The following is a 27,209-nucleotide window of genomic DNA, read 5'->3' as shown; positions in this document are numbered from 1 at the left end:
AGAGTTTACGGTCAAAAACCCTTAATAGCTCAGATTTTACGGAAATAGTGTGTCTGACAATAGATGTACGAGAATTCCTTTTCCTACATCTCCGATGTTTTAATATACATTCTAAACGCTTGATACCCTAGCTTACTCTAAAAAATAATGAAAATGTAACAATGTAATATTTTTAATGAAATAATGCTATGTAGAATATTAATACAAAAATATATTATGATACATTATTAATATCAATGATTAACTTTGGACATGTTGAATCTGTTCCATAAAATAGTTCACCATGTTCTCTCTTGATATTGTAGTTATTGTCGTCTCTTAGTTCGTAATCAGTAGAATAATTATTATTCCATTTTGAATCCTACACAATTTTTACTGGTGTCTGATGAACAGGCTCAATATGCTTTTTGTCTTTGCTATTATTTGATTCATTGACAGTTTGATCAATGGCAGTAATGTTTGCTGGTGTTTTGTTCTTCATCGTTTCATCTTTATATTCCGTAGTGATATTTTTTGACAATGCCCTTTTTATTTTTTTTGCAATTTCACTGTCTATTAACACATTATTTTTACACAGGTAGCAGTTTCGGCACATAAACAAGATATGGTTTACGATATTAGTAGCAGAGTAGGCCTTTCTTTTATTAGCCTTCCGTTGAATGCTAATACCCGAAAGCTGTTGATTGGATGTATCCGTAGGTAATGTGTTACCTGCAGCAGTAGCAAGGAGTTGTCCTCTATCATCGACAATTATTTTTATGTTAGCATTCTCTTTGAGTGCAATCATCTCTGGAGATCTCAATCTCACATAACTACCATCATAAGAGTTGAATTTTTTCGGTATCCCAAAGAAATTTAATTCCTTACTGTCATGACAATGCATGCATAAATTTCCAATAGTGCTACCACTTGTGCTTGTTTCATAGTTTAAATACTTCTCCTTGTCGGCATTCAATGCTACAATAACCTTGTTATGTGAACACACTCTATTAAAATGTTCCATCTTCACTTTCTTTTTTAAAAGATATGACTTATGTGTTTATCGTTCCACTGTGTAAAAAATACTGATTTAATACATGCAGTAGACTAGGTAGTGACGATAAGCGGTCATAGAATACCAGTGGGAACGCCATATCGTGTCTCTGACCAATCAAAGAGCGCAAGTGTTAGAACCGTAAGCATACTTTTACATTTTAAGATAGATACAAAAATAAAAAAATAAATAAATTTTAAAATTTTAAAAGTTTAAAAAAAAAAAAAAAGTTTGTTTTTATGAAAAAAATATTGAATTATTAGTTCAGATTTTACGGATATAGTTTTATTTTTCAATCCAAAAAAAGGACTTAAGTTTCACATTTGAACAAGAGAATTGTATTTTCCATAATTTTCTTTCAACAAACTAGAGTTTACAGTCAAAAACCCTTATTAGCTCAGATTTTACAGGGGGAAGGGTTTTACGAGCTTCCACTAGGAGCATAAATTCTAGTATACTTGACTTATTGTATCAGAATACTATCACCTTAATTCTCTGTATTTAGAAGTAATATCCATTGTCACAGCTAGGCAATAATCCTAGCGCGGGGAGTGGGAAGGGTTTTACGAGCTTCCACTAGGATCATCAATTCTATTATACTTGACTTATTGTATCGGAATACTATCACCTTAATTCTCTGTATTTAGAGGTAATATCCATTGTCATAGCTAGGCAATAATCCTAGCGCGGGGAGGGGGAAGGGTTTTACGAGCTTCCACTAGGAGCATAAATTCTAGTATACTTGACTTATTGTATCGAAATACTATCACCTTAATTCTCTGTATTTAGAGGTAATATCCATTGTCACAGCTAGGCATTAATCCTAGTGCGGGAGAGGGGGAAGGGTTTTACGAGGTTCCACTAGGAACATAAATTCTATTATACTTGACTTATTGTATCTGAATACTATGACCTTAATTCTCTGTATTTAGAGGTAATATCCATTGTCACAGCTAGGCAATAATCCTAGCGTGGGGAGGGGGAAGGGTTTTACGAGTTTCCAGTAGGAGCATCAATTCTAGTATACTTGACTTATTGTATCGGAATACTATCACCTTAATTCTCTGTATTTAGAGGTAATATCCATTGTCACACCTAGGCACTAATCCTAGCGCGGGGAGTGGGAAGGGTTTTACGAGCTTCCACTAGGAGCATCAATTCTATTATACTTGACTTATTGTATCGGAATACTACCATCTTAATTCTATGTATTTAGATGTAATATCCATGGTCATAGCTCGTCAATAATCCTAGCGCGGGGAGGGGGAAGGGTTTTACGAGCTTCCACTAGGAGCATTAATTCTATTATACTTGACTTATTGTATCGGAATACTAACACCTTAATTCTCTGTATTTAGAGGTAATATCCATTGTCATAGGTAAAGGTAAAGGATGCGGCACTAGACCCTTAAGGTCCAAACCGGCGGTGCTGATCTCCGTTTCGTGGCCCTTCAGCCAGGAAGTGCAATGGGGGGCTGGGGGCCAGCCAACCAATGCTTTCGCAAACCCTTCCTGTTTTACCTTCCCCAGATTTCTCCAGGTACCCATTTAGAGCTGGGTTGACTCTGGCTAAGCTTACAGGGTCACGCCACTGACCCGCGTCCCAAACTAAGAAACTGACCACACCAGGGAACGAACCCGAATTCACGGATTCTCAGCCCAGCGCGCGTCCACTTAGCCAGAACGGCAAGAACTCACTCCTACATTCACGGGTTTCTGCAAAGTGTTATGGGCTTCATTGAAAAAATACCAGTTTAAAAAAAAAACCTCCAAAGACCTCCAAAAAATGAGTGTCATAATAGAAAACCTGTCTGCCAACCCATGTAGAGTTCATAGTAATAGGTAAATGGCCCTGGTAAGGCATATTACGCAATCACGTTCCGTTAGGACAAGTATCGTTCGTAATAAAAGGTGCTTGACCCGTGGTCAGACATATTACGCAATCACCCGTGAAAGTGCATAGGTGACTGACCCGTGGTAAGTCATATTACGCAATCACTCGTCAGATTCAGTATTGCCTTACTACTAACGACAGAAAACTTGTTTTAATTATCATATATATGATAATATGGTAAAGAAATATCATATGATTGTTGTAAAGGGATTTGTATTTCATTCGCCTTTTTGAAGAGACTTTTTCAAAAACATATATATAAAACGATGATTCAGAAAACAAGAGATTTAATGTTTTAAAATTCTAAAAAACAAACAAAGCAAAAGTCTTTCATATTATTTAAATCTCTTACCTTGATTATATTACAAGAATGTAGAAGAAAAATGTATGGGGTAAAGCGCCTCAAAAAGACCCTGCCTAGGAGCTAACGTCTAAAATTCGATAAGATACCGAGTTCTGTTGTCTGGTTAGTTGTGAGTATACTGAATATTACTGAGCATTTATACAATTAAAAAAAAAGGATTTTTGTAACTTTAGACTATATTACAAATGAGATGAGATGAGATGAGTTTTATTTTCAACTAATAATTACATCATACTTAACTGGCACTTACCTCATTTTTAAATAATATTATCAACCAAACGTAGAAAATAGTAAAGACGTGTGACGCTTTATTAAGCCACTATTATGGCTTGAGCAGCGTTGCACAATTATTCATTATAAACCAAGCCTGCAATTTCACTCTTACCTAATTCATAACAAGCGCAAACTTGATCCAAAATGTTTCTTATATTGGATGTTTGATGATTCAATGCCATTTTTAGTCGAGTCCTTTTGTTGTTGTATTCCTAGATTACGACAAATAGACCAGCCCTTAGATTCAAAGACGAAAAAATTCAATATCTTTTTTAACGTCACAGTCCTAACCACGAGTTAAAATAAATTATAGGCTAAAAATTACCAAACGCTCAATACTAAGCTGGTACATAAATATCTACATTATTCAAATTACGTTCCAAAGCTAGTAAGCTTAGCACAGGAACAAAAATTACCTTGAAAATGATCTAGCCATTCTGGTTGTCTGTAATGCTCTGTTGCAAGAACTCCTGTGTTCAAAAAGACTAAAACAATGATAAGCCAATAGAAAACTTGTGATTTAACTGCTTTGCGACATGCCCGTCGCATTCTCCTATTCTGCCTAAAAATAAAATATAATCACGATCAATGAGAGTAGTGTAGCTATAACAGTTCCGACAAGACAGTCCCCCCCGCCATATAACAAGACAAGTACAGTGTCAATTATAGGTGGCAGACAGTACCCTTTTTTATATTAATCTATACAAGCAGACAGTCACCCCACCATACAACAAGACATGCATTGTGTTAATTAAAGGTATGTTAATGTTTTTATGGCTATTGTTGTTATGTTATGTTGATGTTGTTATATGGTTATTGTTGGTTATGTTATGTTAATGTTGTTTCATGGCTATTGTTGATATGTTATGTTGATGTTATGTTATGTTGATGTTATTTTATGTTTGTCATATTATGTTGTTTGATGGTTATGTTATGATGATATTGTTTTATGGTTATTTTGATGCTAAGTTATGTTGTTATGTTAATGTTGTTTCATGGTTATGTTATGTTGATGTTATGTTATGTTGTTCGGTTATGTTATGCCAATGTTATTTGATGGTTATTGTTATTATGTTATGTTGATATTGTTTCATGGTTATGTTATGTTATGGTGGTGATGTTATGTTAATGTTGTTTGATGGCTATTGCTGTTATGTTATATTGATGTTATTTCATGGTTATTTTGATGTTATGTTATGTAATATTTTTATTTGTGCGATTCTCAACTGTGTTCGGTATAATACACAACTACCATTTGAACAGTGTTGTAAGGTACCCTACCCGAACCCCAAGGACCCCCTCCCCCGAGTTTTTGCCCCTAACCCCCCCCTCCTCCCAAACCCCCTGATAATACCCCCCCCCCTCTAAACCCTCCCCCCCCCTCAGGCTCCCCAGCCCCCCACCCCCACTTTTTTTTTAAATGATATATTTTTTCAACTTTTTTTTACATCTCTTAGAATGACATGTAACATACTTACTACATAAAGAAAAATCACATATATCACATTTAATATTTTCCAAACTCAAAATGAGAATAATATAGAAATGTTAGTCGTGACTTTTACTAATAGAAAAAAAATGTTTGTAGTGACCATTTTTTTTGGACAGTTTTTTTTAGTTTTTTCAACTTTTTTTTACATGTCTAAAAATCAGCACTCAACATGTTCCATCTACAAATTGGTTTCACGAGGAAAAAATAAAAAAAATCAATGTACAAAATTCACGAAGAAAAAAAAACTGCAATAAGTTTCACGAATAAAAAAAATTAACATGCAACAAGTTCCATGAACAAATCCAGTTTCATTTGGATAAAAATCAATGTGATAGGTTTCAAAAAGATTAAAATCAACATGTAACAAGGTTCATGAAGAAAAACCAGCATGCAACAAGTTACACATACAAAAAAATCAGCGCGCAACAAGTTCCATGGAGAAAATCAGCTTCAAGAGGAGAAAAATCAATGTGCCAGTTTCTCGATAAGAAAAGTCAACATGCAACAAGTTACACGAACCAAAAAAAAATATGCAGCAAGTTCCAGTAACAAAATCAGCAGGCAACAAGTTCCTTGAACAAAATCAGTTTCACGAGGAGATAAATCAGTGTACGAGTTTCACATGGAGAAAAAAAATCAACATGCAACAAGTTTCACGAACAAAAATAAACAGTCAGCACACAAAAAATATCCACGATAAAAAAAATCAACATGCAACAATATTTCACGAACAAAAAAAACAGCCAGCACACAAAAAATATCCACGATAAAAAATATGCCTGCAGTATTTTCCATGAACAAAATTAATTTCAGGAGGAGAAAAAAAAATCAATGTACATTTTTCACAAAAAGAAAAAATTGACCTGCAACAAGTTTCAAGAATTAAAAAAACAGCAAGCAACAAGTTCCACGAACAAAATAAACAATGAGCACGCAACTACTTCCATTAATAAAATCAGTTTCACGAAGAGAAAATCAATGTAGAAATTTCGAGAAGAGAATAAACAAAATCACACTGCAACACGTTTCACGAACAAAAGATCATCAATCAACAAGTTCCACGCAAATAAATCAGCGTGCAACATGCTCCATGAACAAAACCAGTTTTATTAATTAGAAAAATTTTTGTAAAAGTTTCTCGAAGAGAAAAATCAAAATTTAACATGGATCACGAACAATGAAATATGCATGCAATAAGTTCCATGAACAAAATTAGTTTCACTAGGTAGAAAAAAACATCCATGTACCTGTTTCACGAAGAGAAAAATAAACATGCAACAAGTTACAGGAATAATAAATCAGCACGCAACAAGTTCCAAGAACAAAATGAGTTTAACGGGAAGAAAAATCATTGTTTAAGTTTTTCGAAGAGAAAAAAATCAGCCAGCAACAAGTTTCACGAAGAAAAATCAGCACTCAACAAGTTCCACAGGCATAAATCAGCACGGTCAAGTTCCATGAACAAAATTTGCTTCAAGAGAAGAAGAAAAAACGAGCAAGTTCCACGAAGAGAAAAATCTACTTGCAACAAGTTTCAGGAACAGAAAACCATCATGCAACAAGTTCCTTGAACAAAATTAGTTTCACGAGGAGAAAAATCAGTGTACAAATTTCACGAAGAGAAAAAAAGTAACATGCAACAAGTTTCACGAACGAAAAAAAAATCAGCACGCGATAAGTTCCTTGAACAAAATCAGTTTCACGAGGAGAAAAATCAGTCTACGAGTTTCGCAAAGAGAAAAAAAAATCAACATGCAACAAGTTTCACAAACAAAAAAAAACAGTCAGCACACAAAAAACTCCACGATTAAAAAAATATGCATGCAGTATGTTCCATGAACAAAATTGGTTTCAGGAGGAGAAAAAAAAATCAATGTACATGTTTCATGAAGAGAAAAATCAGCCTGCAACAAGTTTCACGAATAAAAAAAACAGCAAACAACAAGTTCCACGAACCAAAAACAATACACAAGCAACATCTTCCATTAATTAAATCAGTTTCACGAAGAGAAAAATCAATGTACAAGTTTCGAGAAGATAATAAACAAAATCATACTGCAACACGTTTCCCGAACAAAAGATCATCACTAAGCGTGCAACAAGTTCCATGAACAAAACCAGTTTTCTCAATGAGGAAAGTTATTATGGAAGTTTCACGATGAGAAAAATCGACATTTAACATGGATCACGAACAATTAAATATGCATGCAATAAGTTCAATGAACAAAATTAGTTTCACTAGGTAGAAAAAAAATCAATGTACTTGTTTCACGAAGAGAAAAATATACTTGCAACAAGTTTCAGGAATAAAAAATCAACACGCAACAAGTTCTACGAACAAAAACAGTTTAACAGGGAGAAAAATCATTGTTTAAGTTTCGCGAAGAGAAAAAAAACAGCATGAAACAAGCTTCACGAAGAAAAATCAGCACTCAACAGATTTCACGAACAAAAAAAACAGTCAGCACACAAAAAAAATCCACGATTAAAAAAATATGCATGCAGTATATTCAACGAACAAAATTGGCTTCAGAAGGAGAAAAAAAATCAATGTACATGTTTCACGAAGAGAAAAAATCAACCTGCAACAAGTTTCACGAATAAAAAAAACAGCAAGCAACAAATTCCACGAACCAAAAACAATACGCAAGCAACAACTTCCATTAATAAAATCAGTTTCACGAAGAGAAAAATCAATGTGCAAGTTTCGAAAAGAGAATAAACATAATCACACTGCAACACGTTTCCCGAACAAAAGATCATCACTCAACAATTTCCAAGAACATAAATGAGCGTGCAACAATTTCCATGAACAAAACCAGTTTTCTCAATGAAGAAAGTTATTATGGAAGTTTCACGATGAGAAAAATCGACATTTAACATGGATATATGCATGAAGTATGTTCCATGAACAAAATTGGTTTCAGGAGGAGAAAAAAATCAATGTACATGTTTCACGAAGAGAAAAAATCAACCTGCAACAAGTTTCACGAATAAAAAAACAGCAAACAACAAGTTCCACGAACCAAAAACAATACGCAAGCAACATCTACCATTAATAAAATCAGTTTCACGAAGAGAAAAATCAATGTACAAGTTTCGAGAAGAGAATAAACAAAATCACACTGCAACAGGTTTCCCGAACAAAAGATCATCACTCAACAATTTCCAAGAACATAAATAAGCGTGCAACAAGTTCCATGAACAGAACCAGTTTTATCAATGAGGAAAGCTATTATGGAAGTTTCACGATGAGAAAAATCGACATTTAATATGGATCACGAACAATTAAATATGCAAGCAATAAGTTCAATGAACAAAATTAGTTTCACTAAGTGGAAAAAAATCAATGTACTTGTTTCACGAAGAGAAAAATATACTTGCAACAAGTTTCAGGAATAAAAAATCAACACGCAACAAGTTCCACGAACAAAATCAGATTAACGGGGAGAAAAATCATTGTTTAAGTTTCGCGAAGAGATAAAAAACAGCATGAAACAAGCTTCACGAAGAAAAATCAGCACTCAACAAGTTACACGAACAAAAAAAACAGTCAGCACACAAAAAAATCCACGATTAAAAAATATGTATGCAGTATGTTCCATGAACAAAATTGGTTTCAGAAGGAGAAAAAAAATCAATGTTTCACGGAGAAAAAAAATCAACCTGCAACAAGTTTCAAGAATAAAAAAACAGCAAGCAACAAGTTCCACGAACCAAAAACAATACGCAAGCAACAACTTCCATTAATAAAATCAGTTTCACAAAGAGAAAAATCAATGTACAAGTTTCGAGAAGAGAATAAACAAAATCACGCTGCAACAGGTTTCCCGAACAAAAGATCATCACTCAACAATTTCCAAGAACATAAATAAGCATGCAACAATTTCCATGAACAAAACCAGTTTTCTCAATGAGGAAAGCTATTATGGAAGTTTCACGATGAGAAAATTCGACATTTAACATGGATCACGAACAAAGAAATATGCATGCAATAAGTTTCATGAAAAAAATCAGTTTCACTGGGTAGAAAAAAATCAATGTACTTGTTTCACGAAGAGAAAAAATAAACATGCAACAAGTTTCATGAATAAAAAAATCAGCACACTACAAGTTCCACGAACAAAATCAGTTTAAAGGGGGAGAAAATCATTGTTTAAGTTTTGCGAAGAGAAAAAAAAAATCAGCATGAAACAAGTTTCACGAAGAAAAATCAGCACTCAAAAAGTTCCACAGGCATAAATCAGCATGGTCAAGTTCCATGAACAAAATTGGCTTCAAGAGAAGAAGAAAAAAATCAACGTGCAAGTTTCACGAAGAGAAAAATCAACATGTAACAAGTTTCATGAACAGAAAACCATCACGCTACAAGTTCCTTGAACAAAATCAGTTTCAAGAGGAGAAAAATCAGTGTACAAATTTCGTGAAGAGAAAAAAAGCAACACGCAAAATGTTTCACGAACAAAAAAAAACAGCAAGCAACAAGTTCCAGAATCAGAAAAATATGCAAGCAGTATGTTCCATGGACGAAATTAGTTTTAGGAGGAGAAAAAAAAAATCAAAGTACATGTTTCACGAAGAGAAAAAATCAACATGCATCAAGTTTTACGAATAAAAACAGCATGCAACAAGTTCCACGAACTAAAAAAAAGAACAATCAGCACGCACCAAGTTCCACTAACAAAATCAGTTTCACGAGGTAGATACATCAATGTACAAGTTTCGCTCAGAGAAAAAAGACAGGCTGCAACAAGCTTCACAGACCAAAAAAAATCATCCCTCAACAAGTTCCACGAACATAAGTAAGCACGCAACAAGTTCCATGAACAAAACCAGTTTTCTCAATGAGAAAAATAATTGTAGATGTTTCGCGAAGAGAAAAAAATCAACATGCAACAAATTTCATGAACAAAAAACAACAGTCAGCACACAAAAAAATTCACGATAAAAAATATATGCATGCAGTATGTACCATGAACAAAATTAGTTTCAGGAGGAGAAAAAAAATCAATGTACATGTTTCACGAAGATAAAAAATCAACCTGCAACAAGTTTCACGAATAAAAAAACAGCAAGCAACAATTTCCACAAACGAAAAAAAAAACAATCAGCACGCAACAACTTCCATTAACAAAATCAGTTTCACGAAGCGATAAATTAATGTACAAGTTTCAAGAAGAGAATAAACAAAATCACACTGCAACACGTTTCACAAACAAAAGATCATCACTCAACAAGTTCCACGAATATAAATCAGCGTGCAACAAGTTCCATGAACAAAACCAGCTTTCTCAATGAGGAAAATCATGGTAGAAGTTTCACAAAGAGAAAAATCAACATTTAACATAGATCACGAACAAAGAAATATGCATGCAATAAGTACCATGAACAAAATTAGTTTCAATAGGTAGAAAAAAATCAATGTACTTGTTTCACGATAAGAAAAAATAATCATGCAACAAGTTTCAGGAATAAAAAATCAGCACGCAAAAAGTTCCACGAACAAAATCAGTTTAACGGGGAGAAAATTATTGTTTAAGTTTCGCGAAGAAAAAAATTCAGCAAGCAACAAGTTCCACGAAGAAAAATTCAGCATGCAACAAGTTCCGCGAAGAAAAAAATTCAGCATGCAACAAGTTCCACGAAGAAAAATCAGCACTCAACAAGTTCCACAAACATAAATCAGCACGGGCAAGTTCCTCAAACAAAATTGGCTTCAAGAGAAGAAAAATAATCAATGTGCAAGTTTCACGAAGATAAAATCAACATGCAACAAGTTTCATGAACAAAACACCATCATGCAACAAGTTCTATGAACAACAATCAATACGCAACAAGTTCCTTGAACAAAATCAGTTTCACGAGGAGAAAAATCAGTGTACAAGTTTCGCGAAGAGAAGAAAAAGCAACATGCAACAAGTCTGTCAAGTACATTGATTTTTTTTCTACCTAGTGAAACCAATTTTGTTCATGGAACCTATTGCATGCATATTTCATTGTTCGTGATCCATGTTAAATGTTGATTTTTCTCTTCGTGAAACTTCTACAGTGATTTTCCTCATTGAGAAAACTGCTTTTGTTCATGAAACTATTTGCATGTTGATTTTCGCTCGCCAATTTTGTTGAGTAATTATCTTTTGTTCAAGAAACGTGTTACAGTGTAATTTTGTTTATTCTCTTCTCAAAACTTTAATATTGATTTTTCTCTCCGTGAAACAGAATTAATTAGTAGAAGTTGCTACGTGCAGATTGTTTTTTTTGTTCGTGGAAATTGTTGCTTGCTGTTTTTTTTATTCGTGAAACTTGTTGCAGGTTGATTTTTTCTCTTCGTGAAACATGTACATTGATTTTTTTTCTCCTCCTGAAACTAATTTTGTTCATGGAACATACTACATGCATATTTTTTTTTATCGTGGATATTTTTTGTGCGCTGACTGTTTTTTTTGTTCGTGAAACTTGTTGGATGTTGATTTTTTTTTTCTCCTTGCGAAACTCGCACACTGATTTTTCTCCTCGTGAAACTGATTTTGTTCAAGGAACTTGTTCGTGCTGATTTTGTTAATGGAACTTGTTGCATGTTGACTTTTCTCATTGAGAAACTTGCACATTGATTTCTCTCCTCTTGAAGCTGATTTTTTCCATGGAACTTGTTGCGCGCTGATTTTTTTGCATGTGTAACTTGTTGCATGCTGGTTTTTCTTCATAAACCTGGTTAAATGTTGATTTTTATCTTTGTGAAACCTATAAATTGATTGTTATCCAAATGAAACTAGATTTGTTCATGAAACTTGTCACATGTTAATTTTTTTTATTTGTGAAACTTATTGCATGTTGTCTTTTTTCTTCGTGAATTTTGTCCATTGATTTTTTTATTTTTTCCTCGTGAAAACAATTTGTAGGTGGAACATGTTGAGTGCTGAATTTTAGTCATGTAAAAAAAAGTTGAAAAAACTGTCCAAAAAAATGTCCAAAAAAAATGGTCACTACAAACATTATTTTCTATTAGTAAAAGTCACGACTAACATTTCTATATGATTCTCATTTTGAGTTCGGAAAATATTAAATGTGATAAATGTGATTTTTTTATGTAGTAAGTATGTTACATGTCATTCTAAGGGATGTAAAAAAAGTTGAAAAATATATAATGTTAAAAAAAAGTGGGGGGAGGCCTGAGGGGGGGGGGGTCGGAGGGAGGAGGGTTATCAGGGGGGTATCAGGGGGTGTGAGAGGGGGGGGGGTGTTAGGGGCAAAAACTTGGGGAAGGGGGTCCTTGGGGTTGGGGACCTTACAACACTGTTCAAATGGCAGTTGTATATTATACCGAACACAGTTGAGAATCGCCCAAATAAAAATATTAAATAACATAACATAGCATCAAAATGAACATGAAATAACATCAACATAACATAACGACAATAGCCACCAAACAATATTAACATAACATAGCCACCATAACATAACATAACCATGAAACAATATCAACATAACATAATAACAATAACCATCAAATAACATTAACATAACATAACCAACATAACATAACATCAACATAACATAACCATGAAACAACATCAACATAACAACATAACTTAGCATCAAAATAACCATAAAACAATATCATCATAACATAACCATCAAACAACATAACATGACAAACATAAAATAACATCAACATAACATAACATCAACATAACATATCAACAATAGCCATGAAACAACATTAACATAACATAACCAACAATAACCATATAACAACATCAACATAACATAACAACAATAGCCATAAAAACATTAACATACCTTTAATTAACACAATGCATGTCTTGTTGTATGGTGGGGTGACTGTCTGCTTGTATGACTGTCTGCTGGTGGGGTGACTGTCTGCTGTCTGCTTGTAGATTAATATAAAAAAGGGTACTGTCTGCTACCTATAATTGACACTGTACTTGTCTTGTTATATGGCGGGGGGGACTGTCTTGTCGGAACTGTTATAGCTACACTACTAATGAGCCCTTTAAAAAATTATGTCGTACATGATTCCACGTCATACATGATTTCACCCAAAAATCAGGGATACAATTTTGGGTGGAAATCGCCCCCACTTTATTAGCTCTAGTATTCAAGAACATGGGCGCCCATAAGCTGAATTCCAGGGGGAGGGCAAACCTCGTCTAATTGGCACTTTTAATGCTATATAATAGAAATCTCAGAACAAAATCATAAAAATAAGGCAGCGTCATTCGGCCAGGGGGGGGGCGGGAACCCCCCCCCCCCCCCCCCCCCATATTGGCGCCCATGTTCAAGAAAGAATATGTAAGCCTCTGAAATGGAGCGTACTGACCTGGAAAATCTCATAGTTTAAATATATTTCATGTTTTAGATTATTTTAAAATAGCCTCCATGTCAGAAATGCTTTACCAAGGATTAATCAAAAATGATAAATTTAAAAAATGTATTAGTTTCCTTTAAATATACATCCTAAATTGAAATGTATTAAGAAACCTAGAAGATTCTAGATATAGCCTAACTTAAAAAAGTTTTTTTTTCTTTACTTAAGTCTGAACAAGCCTTTACACCTATGCTAGAGCGATTATTTCCATTTTACTTTTAGTTTTTAAATTTTATGAAAGCTTCTTTTCATAGAGCTTAGTAGGACGTATTCATCTGAATTTCCTTGGCTAAATATAGGACTGGATATTTCCTTGACAATAATAACGAATTAATTTAGCATACCTCCTACAGAAGGGGGTGGGATTCCGAACATTTAGGTGAACAGAAATCTCTACACAAAGAGTGGACTAAATTTACTAAAAATAAACGTTTGCTAAGTTACGCATTGCAAATCAGCTGGCAGACTCCATTTTGTAGTGTGGATATCTGTTTGGCCAAAAAGCACGCTCACAGTTTAGCCCTAGCGGTCAAACTTTGGATACGCTTTAGTATTAATAATTAGGCCATTTAAGCTATTATCTTGTATGTTTAGAGTCTTCAAAGCCATTTGCTCAAATATGGAATGTATTTCAGACTTACAAACAATATAAAAGAACTCGCTTACTAAACGTTCGGGCAATTAAAAGGCACTTTTACTTCAAACAAAACCCTGTCAGAATGCTACTATTGCATTTTGAGACTATCAAAAGACACGTCATAGGTGAAACGGCCATCAGCAAGCAGAGATTAGACAACTTCATTTCTAGTTGCTCGTTGCTAACCGAGAGGATGTTACCTTTTTGTGGCAAGCACCGTGTTAAGCGTTTAAGTTTCCTTAGGCACGTGCCTTCATCATCTCTCTATTTTTCATAATCTGTTAAACAGAGTTTGTAACTTACTTATTTACGTACTTATGTCCCAGATATCCTTATGGATCGGGTTGGGGCAATCTCACTTACACGTTGACAGATAGCTGTTTGTAGGATGTGCGTTCATCTACTTACTTTAAAGTGGCAGGAGGTCATTTCCAAAATTATCTTGCAATCTCTTTCTTAGCCTGCCATGACTGCAGCTGGCATGCACTCTGCTTTCGAAAACAATTTTGGCAGTCGAGATTCTCCATCTGGTGAATGTTTCCGAGATACCTGATTTTTTGTAGCTGCAATCTCGGGAGTATTGTTGTTTCCTGCTTAAGCTGTTCTCGAAGTTCTTGTTAGTGACCCTGTCGAGGTATGTTGTACCGGCTGTACGGTCAAGGCATTTCGTTTTGAATGCCAAAATTCCTCAATCGCCCTCCTGTCTCAGAATCCACGTCTCGCAGGCCTACATAGCAACATAAAAGATTAAGGAGTTGAAGAGTCGTAGCTTTAGTTGTATTGACAGATGTTTATTCTTGAACAGAGGGAGTAACCTCTTGAAGCTTGCACTTCCTAAAGCAAGTATTCTTTTTATGTCGTCATTACAGCGGATGTCTGTATTTAGTATGCTCACTATGCATACGAACTGGGTGATCAATTCAACAATTTCACCACTTCTTATGTCTTGTTGTGTGCATGACTTTCTTCTTCAGATAAATGGACATGCCGAAGCTATTTTATATGGATTCTAGTTTGGAAAATTAGAACGGTAAACAAGGTATAGTTTTAGCCAGATCATCGAGGTCGTCAGCATAAGCTAAGGTATCTAAGGTGATTCTGCTAATATTCAGGCCTACTTTGTTTTTTAATAGGGATTGGATGGCGCACAAGAACAGGTTGAATAGTTTGAGAGAAAGTATGCAACCCGGAATCACGAACGTCACTGCAGTAGCTATCGCACATATTTTTGATAATATTGATTAAGTTTTTGGGCCCAATATAGTTGGCCAGAATATGCTTTAACCTGTTTCACCATGAAAGATCAAAGGCGTGCTAAAAGTAAAAAAATAATTGAAGGATTTCTCTACCGAACTCATGATACTTTTCTGAAAATTGTCTCACAACGAAAATCTGAAATTTGATAGGTCGTCCAGGGAAAAACCTTGCCTTATAATCGCTGATGATGTAGTTTGCAATAGTTTTGATTTGGTTTAGAAGAACATTTGCTAAAATTTTAGCTTGGTAGCTAGTGAAGATTATGAGACCTTTCTTATTGAGTGGTACTATCACCGCTGTTTCCCGTGCTTTTAGAAAATAGCATGTCGGCCAAACTGCAACAGCAACCTTATGTAGTATGTTCTCTAGCATTGCAGAACCAACTTTAAGTAGTTTGGCAGGGATGTAGTTGGGGCCAGGGCTATATCATTCGTGAGCCTGGAAATGGCATCTTTCACCACATTCAATATTAGCGGGGCACTCAATATTTGGGGGTCATATTTCAGTTTGGGAAATCCTAATAGTAAAGTAGGATTGGATGTAAGAAGTGGATTCAATTTTTCTTCAAAGTAGTTTTTCCGTCTTCCTTAAATGGCTTCACTATCGTCGACGGGCCTACCATGCTTGTCCAGGACACTAGTGGCAGTAGCTGATATTTTTGTGAAGAGCTCCTTGTTTTGTACATTATGAGAGCATTTCCTGATCCGAAACCTTTTTCGCAAAACTCACACATCTCTCGTGTGTAAGTCCTGAGGGCATTTCGAATCTCTTTATGTACTATCCGTCCAATCCTCTGGTACACGTCCATACTTTCGTGGTCCTGCTTGTTGTTGTGACCTCTCCGAGCAAAATCTCAGAAAGGTCAAGGATTTTCTCTGTGATCCAAGGCTTTTCTGTCTTGGATTTGGAACGTGGAATTTACTTGGCTGAATCCAAAAATGCGTTGTTCACCTTTACAAATAGTTTATTCAACTAACTCAAGTTCAATACCAAGACTTTCTTCAAGGACCTGAATGAAAGCTGCACGTGTGGATAGTTCCATAAGCTTTTCAATTCTGAACCTTGGAATCTTCTTTTCCTTTGCAAAAAGAGTCTTGAGTTGGAGTTTGGCTAGTGTGCCCCGTTGGTTAGCATAGAACATGATCTGAGTTGAAGTCTCCTCCAGAACGGGTTATGGATTTTGTTATAGAGGATTTCCAGCGTTTTCTACGGACTTCTTTGGGTACCCAACTGACTGACCGCATCTCAAACAGTAAGCTTTGCAAAAAATGTGGTTCAATCCCGCTAGAACGACGATGAGAGAAAGGTTGAGATGGTTAGGATACGTTTTGCGAATGAAGGATGGCAGATTGTCAATGATCGTCCTTGTCGGCAAATCGTCTAGAGCAAAAGAAAAATAGGTCTTCCCCGAGTGGGGTGGGAGGATGTCACGCGATGGGATTTAGGGTAATGGGAACTTCTTAGGAGATTGTAAAGAGGGAGGCTTTGGATAGATTGGGATAGAGGAGGATCAAACGTAGCTGTGTTGGCCTCAGGTAGCTTGATGCTGCAGTGAGTGGTTGGTAGTAATAGTAGTCGCATGTGATCGATCATATTCTGTTTTCCTGTCTAGAAACATTCATCTCCCTTTTCCCCCGTTTTTGCGTCTAAATATGAAGTTAGTAAGAAAAAGAGTTCGTTATCCCTCCAGAGCTCAAGAAGTTGGTCACCTTGTGTATTCTGTCTTCCCATCCCGAACCTGGCTAAGACATCGTGCTCTAGCTGTATTGTTCTTCCAGCAATAGCATTGAAGTCTCCGATCACCTTTAAGAGATTTTTCTACTGGACTTCGTTAGTTAGAACCTGAAGTTGTTGATAAAGAAAACCTCAACTTCTTCATCAGGTTTTAAGGAGTCCGGGGCGCAAACTTGAATGACAGAAATATTCTGTACTTTCGCCCGTAGTTGGATCATCATGAGACACTCTGAGACTGGTTTTATGACTATTAGTGCGCACTTTTCTTTCCTTAACTTCCTTTCCTTTACATTCCTTTTTTTAGCTTCAACATTTGAGGAGTAGGATATAAAAGAGGTAGTAACAGTTGCTAATGTTATTCATAGGACGAAAAAAGGTTTTTGAATATATATTTATTGCTGCCTAAGATGTAAACAAGTCATTGAGTCGCAAGTGAAAGTCAAGTTTGAATCACTGAGTCTTGACTATGAAATCAGTTTCTAACAATTTGAGTCAAAGTCTCTCTGTAGTGACTTGAGTCTGAAAAATTGATGATTTCGATAGAGCTATAAATCATAGTTAGTTTTTTTTAATGTAGGTGTCTCCCCTGATGAGGCTAATGTTTAAAGAAATCTTTAAAGAACTTAAAAGTTTAAGTCAAGATTCTAGACTGTATTGCTTACAAACTATATTTGCAAACAATTGTTCCAGATTATGTTTGCATGTATTTTGCGAGGAAGAGTTAGAGACAGTACTAAAAGGATCAAGGAATGATAAGGCAAGGTATTTTAAAATATGGTGAATGCAAAGTTATAGATAAATTGTCGAAAACTAAAAGAGTTGCTGTAGCTAAAGTCTTAAGAAAAAACAGCAGTCTTAGCAATTTTAGCAACGATTTTAGGAATGGTTTTAAGAACAACGTTTTTAAAAAGGGAGAAGACGCCTCGACTGGTTTCCCTTCTTATATCATTAAATTATAATTTAATTAATTAATACTGTTTTATAGATTATAAACAAGTGAAGACATTATTGTCTATATTTCAAAAAATATTCGTGTTTTCGCAAAAGTAGAAGTATCCTATTTTACTATTCAGTGTCAGAAGTAACTCACATTCTTACATTATACTCTTTTTGTTCTCAATAGGAAAATCGGTCTTTTGTATAAATAAACAAAAATTTCTTTTGTTTAAAATAAACAAAAGAAATGGCAATAAAGAGAAAAGTAGGATCAAGAAAAATTTTAAAGGGAAAATTAGATTAACTGTAATTGAAGAGTATTCATTTGTTCTAAACGGGTTCCCAACCATCCCTCTATTCTACCCTTGAATTTGTTCTCATTTTTATTTTGTAGTCCTTCCGTCAAATTAAAATTAGTTCAAGGTATTTAGGTTCTTTATAGAGTATTGATAAATTACGAATATACACTTAGTTAAAAAAAATAATAATAAAGTAAATAAAAAGGACACTGACGACGAGTAGTGAATGCAGCTCGTGATTTACTAGTTCAAATTAATAGAGTGGACCAGTGGTGGTTCTGGCCTCTCTTGCGCCAGGGGAAAAATGTTGATTAGATCCTTTCCCGTGTCCCGAAGATTGTCAGGCCAAATCTTAGCAAAACTTTCATTCATTAACGGAATTTTCATTTATTAAAAAATCTCATTTATTTAAATCTGACTTTTCTTACTTTATATGGGAAAATATATAGTAAAATTGAAAATTTCGGATTCAATTTGCTTATATTTCCTGCCAACTCTGCCCTCTGCTTTATTCTAATAAAAATGAAATTCCAAAAATTACGTAATGATTACAAATGTCCGATTATTTGTTTGAAATTTTGCGCCCCTAAAATTCCTGCGCCCGGGGCAAGTGCTCTGTCCCCCATAAAACCGCCTCTGAAGTTGGTAGCTATACCCACAGGTCATTAAAACTAACCAGAGGGCGTGTTCTTTCACACAAAAGCAATGGCTCTTACTGTTTATCGTTCATAGACTTTAAGGCAACTTTACCATTTATAAGTGCTGCTATAAAGGTACACTTTCAAATTATATGAAATCACTATCAAAGCAAATTCATCCTTAATACTTAATAAGACCGATTAGCCGACACGTATATTTTATTTTTACAACACTACGAAAGACCGTAGCAAAGTCTTTAATGCTATTGGCAAGTAAAAGTCGGAAAAAAATCTTTCTGAAATTTCTATTCATTGTTGAAATCGACAATAATCCTAAATAAGAAATCCCAGCTAAAAAAACTGCTTGTAAAAGGCACTACATGAAGAGTTCATACTGAATAATCATTATACTTATGTTAGAAGTTTACCTGTCCCATTTTCGTTTTTTCATACTCCACCATGATTCTTGGTTCATTTCATTTCCAGTGTCTTCTGTTTTTTCAGAGCAATCAGTATTATTGCTCCTTAAAGCTGCAAACAAAAATAATCAACTTATTTGAATATCGATTTATAAACTACATTTGGGAGAGGATTGTAGTTCAAAATATTAGTTGGGCGAAAAGAGCAATAATGCGCTTTCAGAACAGTAGTAAGTCGTATAAAGATTTCAACTATACGCCTGAGGCATAGATATGTGTGTAAGTTTTCAAGTAATTGGGTTACCAGGGTCATTTGCAAAGAGGTATCATTTCTATAGAAGCTATAGTAATTTGAAAAATCATATGGAATTTGCTTGAAGGTATATACTTTGCGTACGTGCCCATGCCAAACAGGTTGGTTATAATCTGTTCTGGTTCAAGTTTTTTCTGACAAAATTAACTGAATTTCTATTTCATGATATACAAGTTTTTTTTTTAGGTTAGATCCGTGTTGGAAAAACCGGTGTATCTTTTTTAGATACCAATTATTTTTTTGTATATATTCAAGTTTCAAATTAGATTCCTCAACAGTTTTGAATAGTTTATTGAACATAAAACAATTGACATTTTTTGTAAGCATTTACATAGAAAATGGATAATTCAAAGCAATTTCTGGTGAGTAAAAATTTTCTCATTATTATCATAAAAAAAGAAATTGTCTTGTCATTAAGTTAAGGAAGAAATTCTTTCCTTACACTAGAACTAAGGCTACTTATATACTTAGAAGCCTTTTGTTTTTAGGAGCTGAAACCTCTAAATAATTCTCTTATAGGTTGAAACTTACGGCGGCTTTTTTTTGGGGGGGGGGGATGTTTTTTAAAATACTTCCAGGCCAGTCTGCATTTACGGGGTGATTTTTATCATGATAAGTTAACCTTTTTATGGGTGTTTTTTAAAAAATTGCTTATCTATATTGAAAAAAAAAATGTTTTAAATTACTTTAAATGACTAACATAAACTTAATTATTTTCCAAACACGAAATGCATTTTTTTTTCAATGAAGTGGACACGTGCAATACACCCCCTTCTGAAAAGAGTGCACGATATAGCGAAGTTATATTAATGCAAGCTACAAGACCTTCAGTTATCAAATTCGCTGCTAGAACTACACACGACCTGGACCAGCCAATGGCCGTGAATCCTTTAATGACAGGGTCCTCTGACGCCCGTGTTAGCTCCATGTCAGCTGGAAGGAACTTGAAAAGGGAATGGACTGCTTTATATAATGCCTCAGCTCAGCCTACTGAAGATTGTGAGCTTAACCCCCTTCAAGTTTTGCCAAGGAGTTCGGATATAGAAGCCCAGTCAGAATTTGTAAGTATATACATAATTTTTTTGTTTCTATCCCTATTTTCAAAAATAAGGTAAAGTTTCTCAGGCGCATAGCTTTTGATGAGTAAAACTTAAAATTTGCTTCTAAAAAACTATTTCATTTTCTTTCATTAACCAAATTAGCTTGTATATATAAAGGAATGCTTTTCATGTATTTCTATAAAAAAAAAAAAAACCCATACCTCGTAACTTCTAACCAAGATGCATTCTAATGCAATAATTCCAATATTCCTTTTAGACAAAAAACTAACTATATGAAAAAAACGAAAGCGAAAACAATGTTCTACTACACAGTTGACTCGCACTTTTAAACTGGTATTTTTTCGCTAATGCATTTGCATACATCCGCTACCTTATCAGATCTACCATCTCTTTTTAATCCGATTTGAATTCTAAGTGGGTCGCTCGCAAAGCAGACTTTAAATAGCAAGATTTATATATTCAATAAGCAATTTACCCAGGGAAAAAGGTTTTTTGATATTTTCCAAATATGTTCACAGCAATGTTAAGAAACTTTATTTGGGTGAAGCCGTTTTTGGTCATTTCATTGAAACACTTAGGTGTTTTCGAGAAAGAATTTGAGGCTGTTCTATTTGAACAGTGTTGTGAAGTCCGATACCCCCCAAATCGAACGGGTATCGATCCTCCTACATCTACGGAAGCGCCGGGTTCCCACGGATCTTCCCCGGGAGAGGGGGAGGGGAGGGGGGGCTCTAAAAAAAAGGACCATCCAACATTTTATTTGCACTTTAATTGTTGATATGGATGGAGAAAAAAGTTATTCTCTCTTACAAGAATTTATTTAGCCCAGGTTAACTTAAACCAAATCCGTTGGCAAAAGACACAGGAAAATACGGATTATTGAGAAGGTAGCATCATCAAACACCGACAGCGGAAGTTTATAATTTTAAAAAATACAAAGTTCAATATGCGAAACTAGCTCCAGCAGGAGCTTAGGATAGTAATGTTGACAATTTAGATATAAGGAGCAATTACCCCCTATAATTGAAAAAATACCTTATTTTGGCATTTATACTTTTAAAAAATTAAATATTCGAATCTAGCTACAGCAGTAGCTTAGGATAGTAGTGGGGACAATTGAGATATAAGGAGCAATTGCCCCCTATTTTTGAAAAAATACCTTTTTGTGGCATTTATACTTTTAAAAAAATACAAAGTTCAATATTCGAAACTAGCTTCAGCAGGAGCTTAGGATAGTAGTGGGGACAATTGAGATATAAGGAGCAATTGCCCCCTATTTTTGAAAAAATACATTATTGTGGCATTTATACTTTTAAAAAATACAAAATTCGAAGCTAGCTCCAGCAGGAGTTTAGGATAGTAGTGGTGACAATTGAGATATAAGGAGCAATTGCCCCCTATTTTTGAAAAAATCAATTTTTTTGCTTTTATAAATTTTAAAAATAAAAATTTAAAAATTCGAATCTATCTCAAGCAGGAGCTTAGGATAGTATTGTTGACAATTGAGATATAAGGAGCAATTGCCCCCTATTTTTGAAAAAATACCTGTTTGTTGCATTTATACTTTTACAAAATTCAATATTCGGTGCTAGCTCCAGCAGAAGCTTAGGATAGTAGTGGGGACAATTGAGATATAAGGAGCAATTGCCCCCTATTTTTGAAAAATAAACTTTTGTGTCATTTTTAATATAAAAAAATAAAAATTTAAATAATCGAAGATAGCTTCAGCAGAAGCTTAGGAGAGTATTGGGGACAATTGAGATATAAGGAGCAATTGCCACCTATTTTTGAAAAAATAACTATTTGTGGAATTTATACTTTATAAAAATAAAAAGTTAAAAATTCGAAGCTATCTTCATCAGGAGCTTAGGATAGTAGTGGTGACAATTGAGATATAAGGAGCAATTGCCCCCTATTTTTGAAAAAATACCTTTTTGTGACATTTATACTTTTTAAAAATACAAAGTTCAATATTAGAGGCTATCTCCAGCAGGAGCTTAGGTTAGTAGTGATGACAATTGAGATATTAGGAGAAATTGCCCAATATTTTTGAAACAATTCCTTGTTTTGGAATTTTTAATTTTACCAAAGTAAATCTTCGGAGCTAGCTCCATCATGAGAGTAGAAGCGACGAGGATAAACGTGAGAACGTATGAGAACTTGCCCCCCTATTTTTGAAAAAATTAAGCTGATTTGAATATGAAATTTTAAATATTACCAAGATAATAATAAGTAGATATCTTAATAATTAGATTATTATATAATTGGGGAAAAATGAGATATAATGGGAAATTGCCCCCTATTTTTGAAAAAATACCTTATTGTGGCATTTATACTTTTAAAAAATACAAAGTTCAATATTCGAACCTATCTCCAGCAGGAGCTTAGGTTAGGAGTGGGGACAATTGGTATATAAGGCGCTAGTGCCCCCTATATTTGAAAAAAATACCTTTTTGTGTGATTTATTAAATTAAAAAAGACAAGAGTCGAAGATAGATTAATCATTCGTGACGTCTCGTAGTGGTGACACGTGCGATATTAGTAGCACTTGCCCCCCTATTTGTGAAAAAATACCTTTTTGTGGCAGTTATACTTTTAAAAAATAAAAAGTTCAATATTCGAAGCTATCTTCAGCAGGAGCTTTAAAAAAAAAAAATATATTTTTTAACATGTTCAGTTGACATTATGAAAGACATAAGGCGATGTAACTTTTTTTTTCTTCTTCTTTTAATTGTTCAGGTGGTGGTGGTGGTAGTGTGACAATGACAACGAGAAATTGACAAAGTTTATTAACTATAAAAAATTTACATAAAAAAATAAAACTTTTTTTTCTACAGATTAAAAATATAGCACCACCAGCGACACCATTGAGTGATGAAGCAACTATATTTACTGGACCAATTCTGTCACCACCAGCAGATTTCGGGGATGAAGCTACACTGGTCCTAGAGAATATGGAGTGGGAAAGTGGCTTCCTTAACGATGTTTTTGGGGAAATGGCCAGCCTGGATGACTTAAGCTGTGATATCGACATGCTTGAGGATCGGGGGTGGACAGATAGTTTCATGCGTGAATATTTAGATGATGTTACAACTAAATCTGAATCGGGTCCTCATAACGAAATTCCCTCATAGGACAATACAAGCTGGCTCAACCAATTGTCCCCGAACACATTGGAATATGTACTAGGGGACCTCATGCCACATCCCCCCAATATGATTGAACAGACTGGGGGTGGAGTTACTGACAATTCTCAGTCACCCACCACCACTCCACTTAATGCTATAGATAGAAGTAGTAGTACAACAACATCAGCCTCCCCTCTTCCGGATTTTTTTCTCTCCAACTCTGCCTTGCATCACACATTAGTCTACAGCACCAAATTCGGTGACCCTTTTAACTCTCTAGTGTCGGGGGATATAAGAACAGATCTCCTGGCCATTACACATTCATCGACGGATAAGATTCGAGCCATTCTTGAACAACACATGGGGGTGTGGGGAATGGGGGTCAGTTTAAAAGCATCAAGAGCACTAAAAATATTTTTTTTTAATGAAAGTTATGGTGAGATGTATTCGAAATACTTGCACACAAAGATGTTGGCAATACACCCGCATTTATCAAATTATGGGGAGATTTTTCTAAATTGGACTAATAGTATTCAAATTACGTGGGAAAATTATACCGTGGGGGGTAGTGGATATGTGGCTGTAGTTATTTAAAGTTTAAATTTTAATATATGTAGGTTTAAAATGTATTCTATTATAAGAGGTGGACCGGGGAAGTGGGCTATTGAATTAAAATATCACTCAGATTTAGAGGGGTGTAGGGGGATACAACAAATCTGTTTCGATACGAGGCTGCAGTGTTTCAAGTATGCGTTTTTAATTGCGGCATACAGACCACTTCGAATAGATGTCACTAAGAAAAAGTTGGACAAAATGGCAGTTAATGGTAGGGAGGGTTCAAAGTTCCCAAAAGTATATTTTAATTGTTTAAATGGCCGATTTCCTGTGACACTAAAAGCAATAGATACTTTTGATTGGGCTAATGCATATTTAAAGATTGGTGTCACGGTTCTACAGCATGAACCATACTTTGAAGATGGCCAGCGTTCCGATAAAAAGGGTGTATTATTTCCAGTGTGAGCTCCTTCAATTGAATCAGTAGAACATTGGGTATGGCTTCTATACACCCCATCCACAGACTCCGAGTCGATTGGTCATTTTAATCCAATTACCGATATTAACAGGGTTCTAAGTGAATATAAGAATCGAAATGTACGCTATTACTGTCCGACATGTCTCTTCAGATTTTGGACTGATTTAAAGTTAAAGCATCACATGAAATACTGTAAACGTCATGGATACCAGGCTGTGGAAACGGTAAGCGGAGAAAGAGCGATCTTACTTTTTAAGAATTTCCTAAATAGGCTCCTGCAGAGCAATAAGATCGCTTTGGACTGCGAGGCTAAGCTGACAGACGTGTGCAATCCGTCAAATTCAAATCATGTTAAAATACATGAAGCCATAGGGATCTCTTACGCTCACGCACAACGAGATTCCAATAATACCATGCAAGTGCTGGAGGTAGTTGAGATGTTGATTGACGGTGAAGACTGCATTCGCTCGGCATTGGTCAGTCTAGTCAAAACAGCGAAAGGTGCAATTTCGCGCCTTCGTTATACAAACTATCCTATGCTCCTATCACCAGATGACATAGTGGCCATTAAAAATCGTAAAATCTGTTGGGTTTGCAAGGGGGAATTTGATAATGGTTTGGGAATGGGGGGAGGAAGAAGGTGATCGACCTTTATCATTTGTGGCTGGAAATTACATCGGGGGGGAGTAACTTTAGAGGGGTAACACACCAGTCATGCAATTTAAACGTTAGACAACAATATTTCGTACCTGTTTTTATACACAATTCCAATTATGACTTAAAGTTTGTTCTTCCGGCGTTGGCCCGCATTGCCAAGGGGGGAGTTGTAGATAACGCATGGATAGATGGTTCTTTTTCATATAATATCAAACCAAAAGCATCGGAGAAGCTACTGGTGATAGAATGCATGTTGAAAACAGTTGACAAGGGTAACAAGTGCCTGAATGAAATCTATTTCGTAGACTTTTTCAGCTTCTTCCCCAAATCTTTAGGTCAATTTAATCAAGTGCAGAAAAGTGACAAATTTGATAGCTTCTCCCTCCTCAAACAGCGCTTCCCCGATGATGAAACGTATGATTTATTAATGTGTAAGGGTAAATATCCAAATGATTATTGCAACTCTGCCTTAAGGTTGCATGGTAGGTCGTTTACACCCATGGAAGTCTCTAACAATTCTTTTACTGAGAGTCAGTTCGCAGCTGATGATTATATATGTTCTAGGATTATTTTGGCAAAGGGCGGGCGTACAAAAGGGTGGGACTACTGTAAACTATACTTGGCCAGTGACATACTCACCTTTCTGGACATTGTGTGCAAAAATACGGATAAAATCTATAGGGAATTTGGGTTGGATATAGGTTATTATTTTTCCACTCCCCATTTGGTGATGGACTTGATACTTAAAATCAGCAAAGAAGAAATATGTCTGATCGCCGTTGTGGATCAGCATCTGTTTGTAGATAGATCATTGGGGGGTGGCTATGTTTTTCACGGGGATCGTATCATGAAAACTGATCCGAGTGGACAGCACACCGATGAACAGTCAGAAAGACTCTTTACCCATCGGCACTGTCTCACTACTGTTTGCCGTGTGGCAATTATAAGTGGCTGAATACTCCCTTTGCTTTAAAGGTCCCCGACATTGCCAGTGTTGAGGAGAATGGGGCACAGGGATGGTTTTTGAAATTGACGGTGAAATACCCATGAAAATCCATGAGTCGGTAAAAGACTTTGTTTTTCCGTGCATAAATAGACCGGTGGGTAGGGACTCTCTGAGCCCCTACAATTTATCTTTAGTAGAGGACGGGATTATGCACTGGGTACCTTCAAAACAAAAATTAATTGCCGACCTCAACCCGAAACAGAATATCGTTGTTCATTATGTGCTATTGAAATGGATGGTGTCGAATGGTTTCAAGGTCACAAATATTCATAGAGCCCTCCGATTTGATCAAAATGCCTTACATGAAAACGTTTATTAACACCTTTGTCAGAAATCGTTCACAAGCGAAAACGAAGGTTGAAAAAGAAGTCTTTAAACTAATTTTGAACTCATCTTTCGGTAAAATGTGCGAGAGCGTATGACACAAAAGTCGATGTGACATTTTAACCAAACCCAAAGATTGAACTCGAATCATTGCGGATCCAGACTTCACATGGTTCAGAATCATAGACTCTAATATGGTGCTCCTACATTGCAAGAAAAGAAACAGTGTATTAAATAAAAATATTGCAGGCGGAAGTGCAATAACTGAAATCTCCAAGAAACTCATGTTGTCATTTTATTACAATGTATGCAATGTACAGTG

At 35.3% G+C, this 27,209-nt stretch overlaps 1 protein-coding gene across 8 annotated transcripts in view; it reads right to left on the bottom strand.

Moving 5' to 3' along the window:
* Ca-alpha1D (Ca[2+]-channel protein alpha[[1]] subunit D) overlaps positions 1-27,209 on the bottom strand; it is a 401,670-nt gene that overhangs the window by 251,647 nt on the left and 122,814 nt on the right. For all 8 annotated transcript variants that reach the window (XM_089106801.1, XM_089106795.1, XM_089106796.1 and 5 more), the window contains exons 9-10: positions 19,375-19,477; positions 3,981-4,126 (exon numbers count right to left, since the gene is read on the bottom strand). In XM_089106801.1, coding sequence (XP_088962927.1) covers positions 3,981-4,126; positions 19,375-19,477 — 249 coding nt within the window. The remainder of the gene's footprint in view (positions 1-3,980; positions 4,127-19,374; positions 19,478-27,209) is intronic.

Source organism: Artemia sp. Qi Xiang Cuo, chromosome 21 (genome assembly GCF_049724085.1).
Source record: "Artemia sp. Qi Xiang Cuo chromosome 21, ASM4972408v1, whole genome shotgun sequence".
Taxonomy (NCBI): Eukaryota; Metazoa; Arthropoda; class Branchiopoda; order Anostraca; family Artemiidae; genus Artemia; species Artemia sp. Qi Xiang Cuo.
This window is presented reverse-complemented; position numbering and strand designations above follow the sequence as displayed.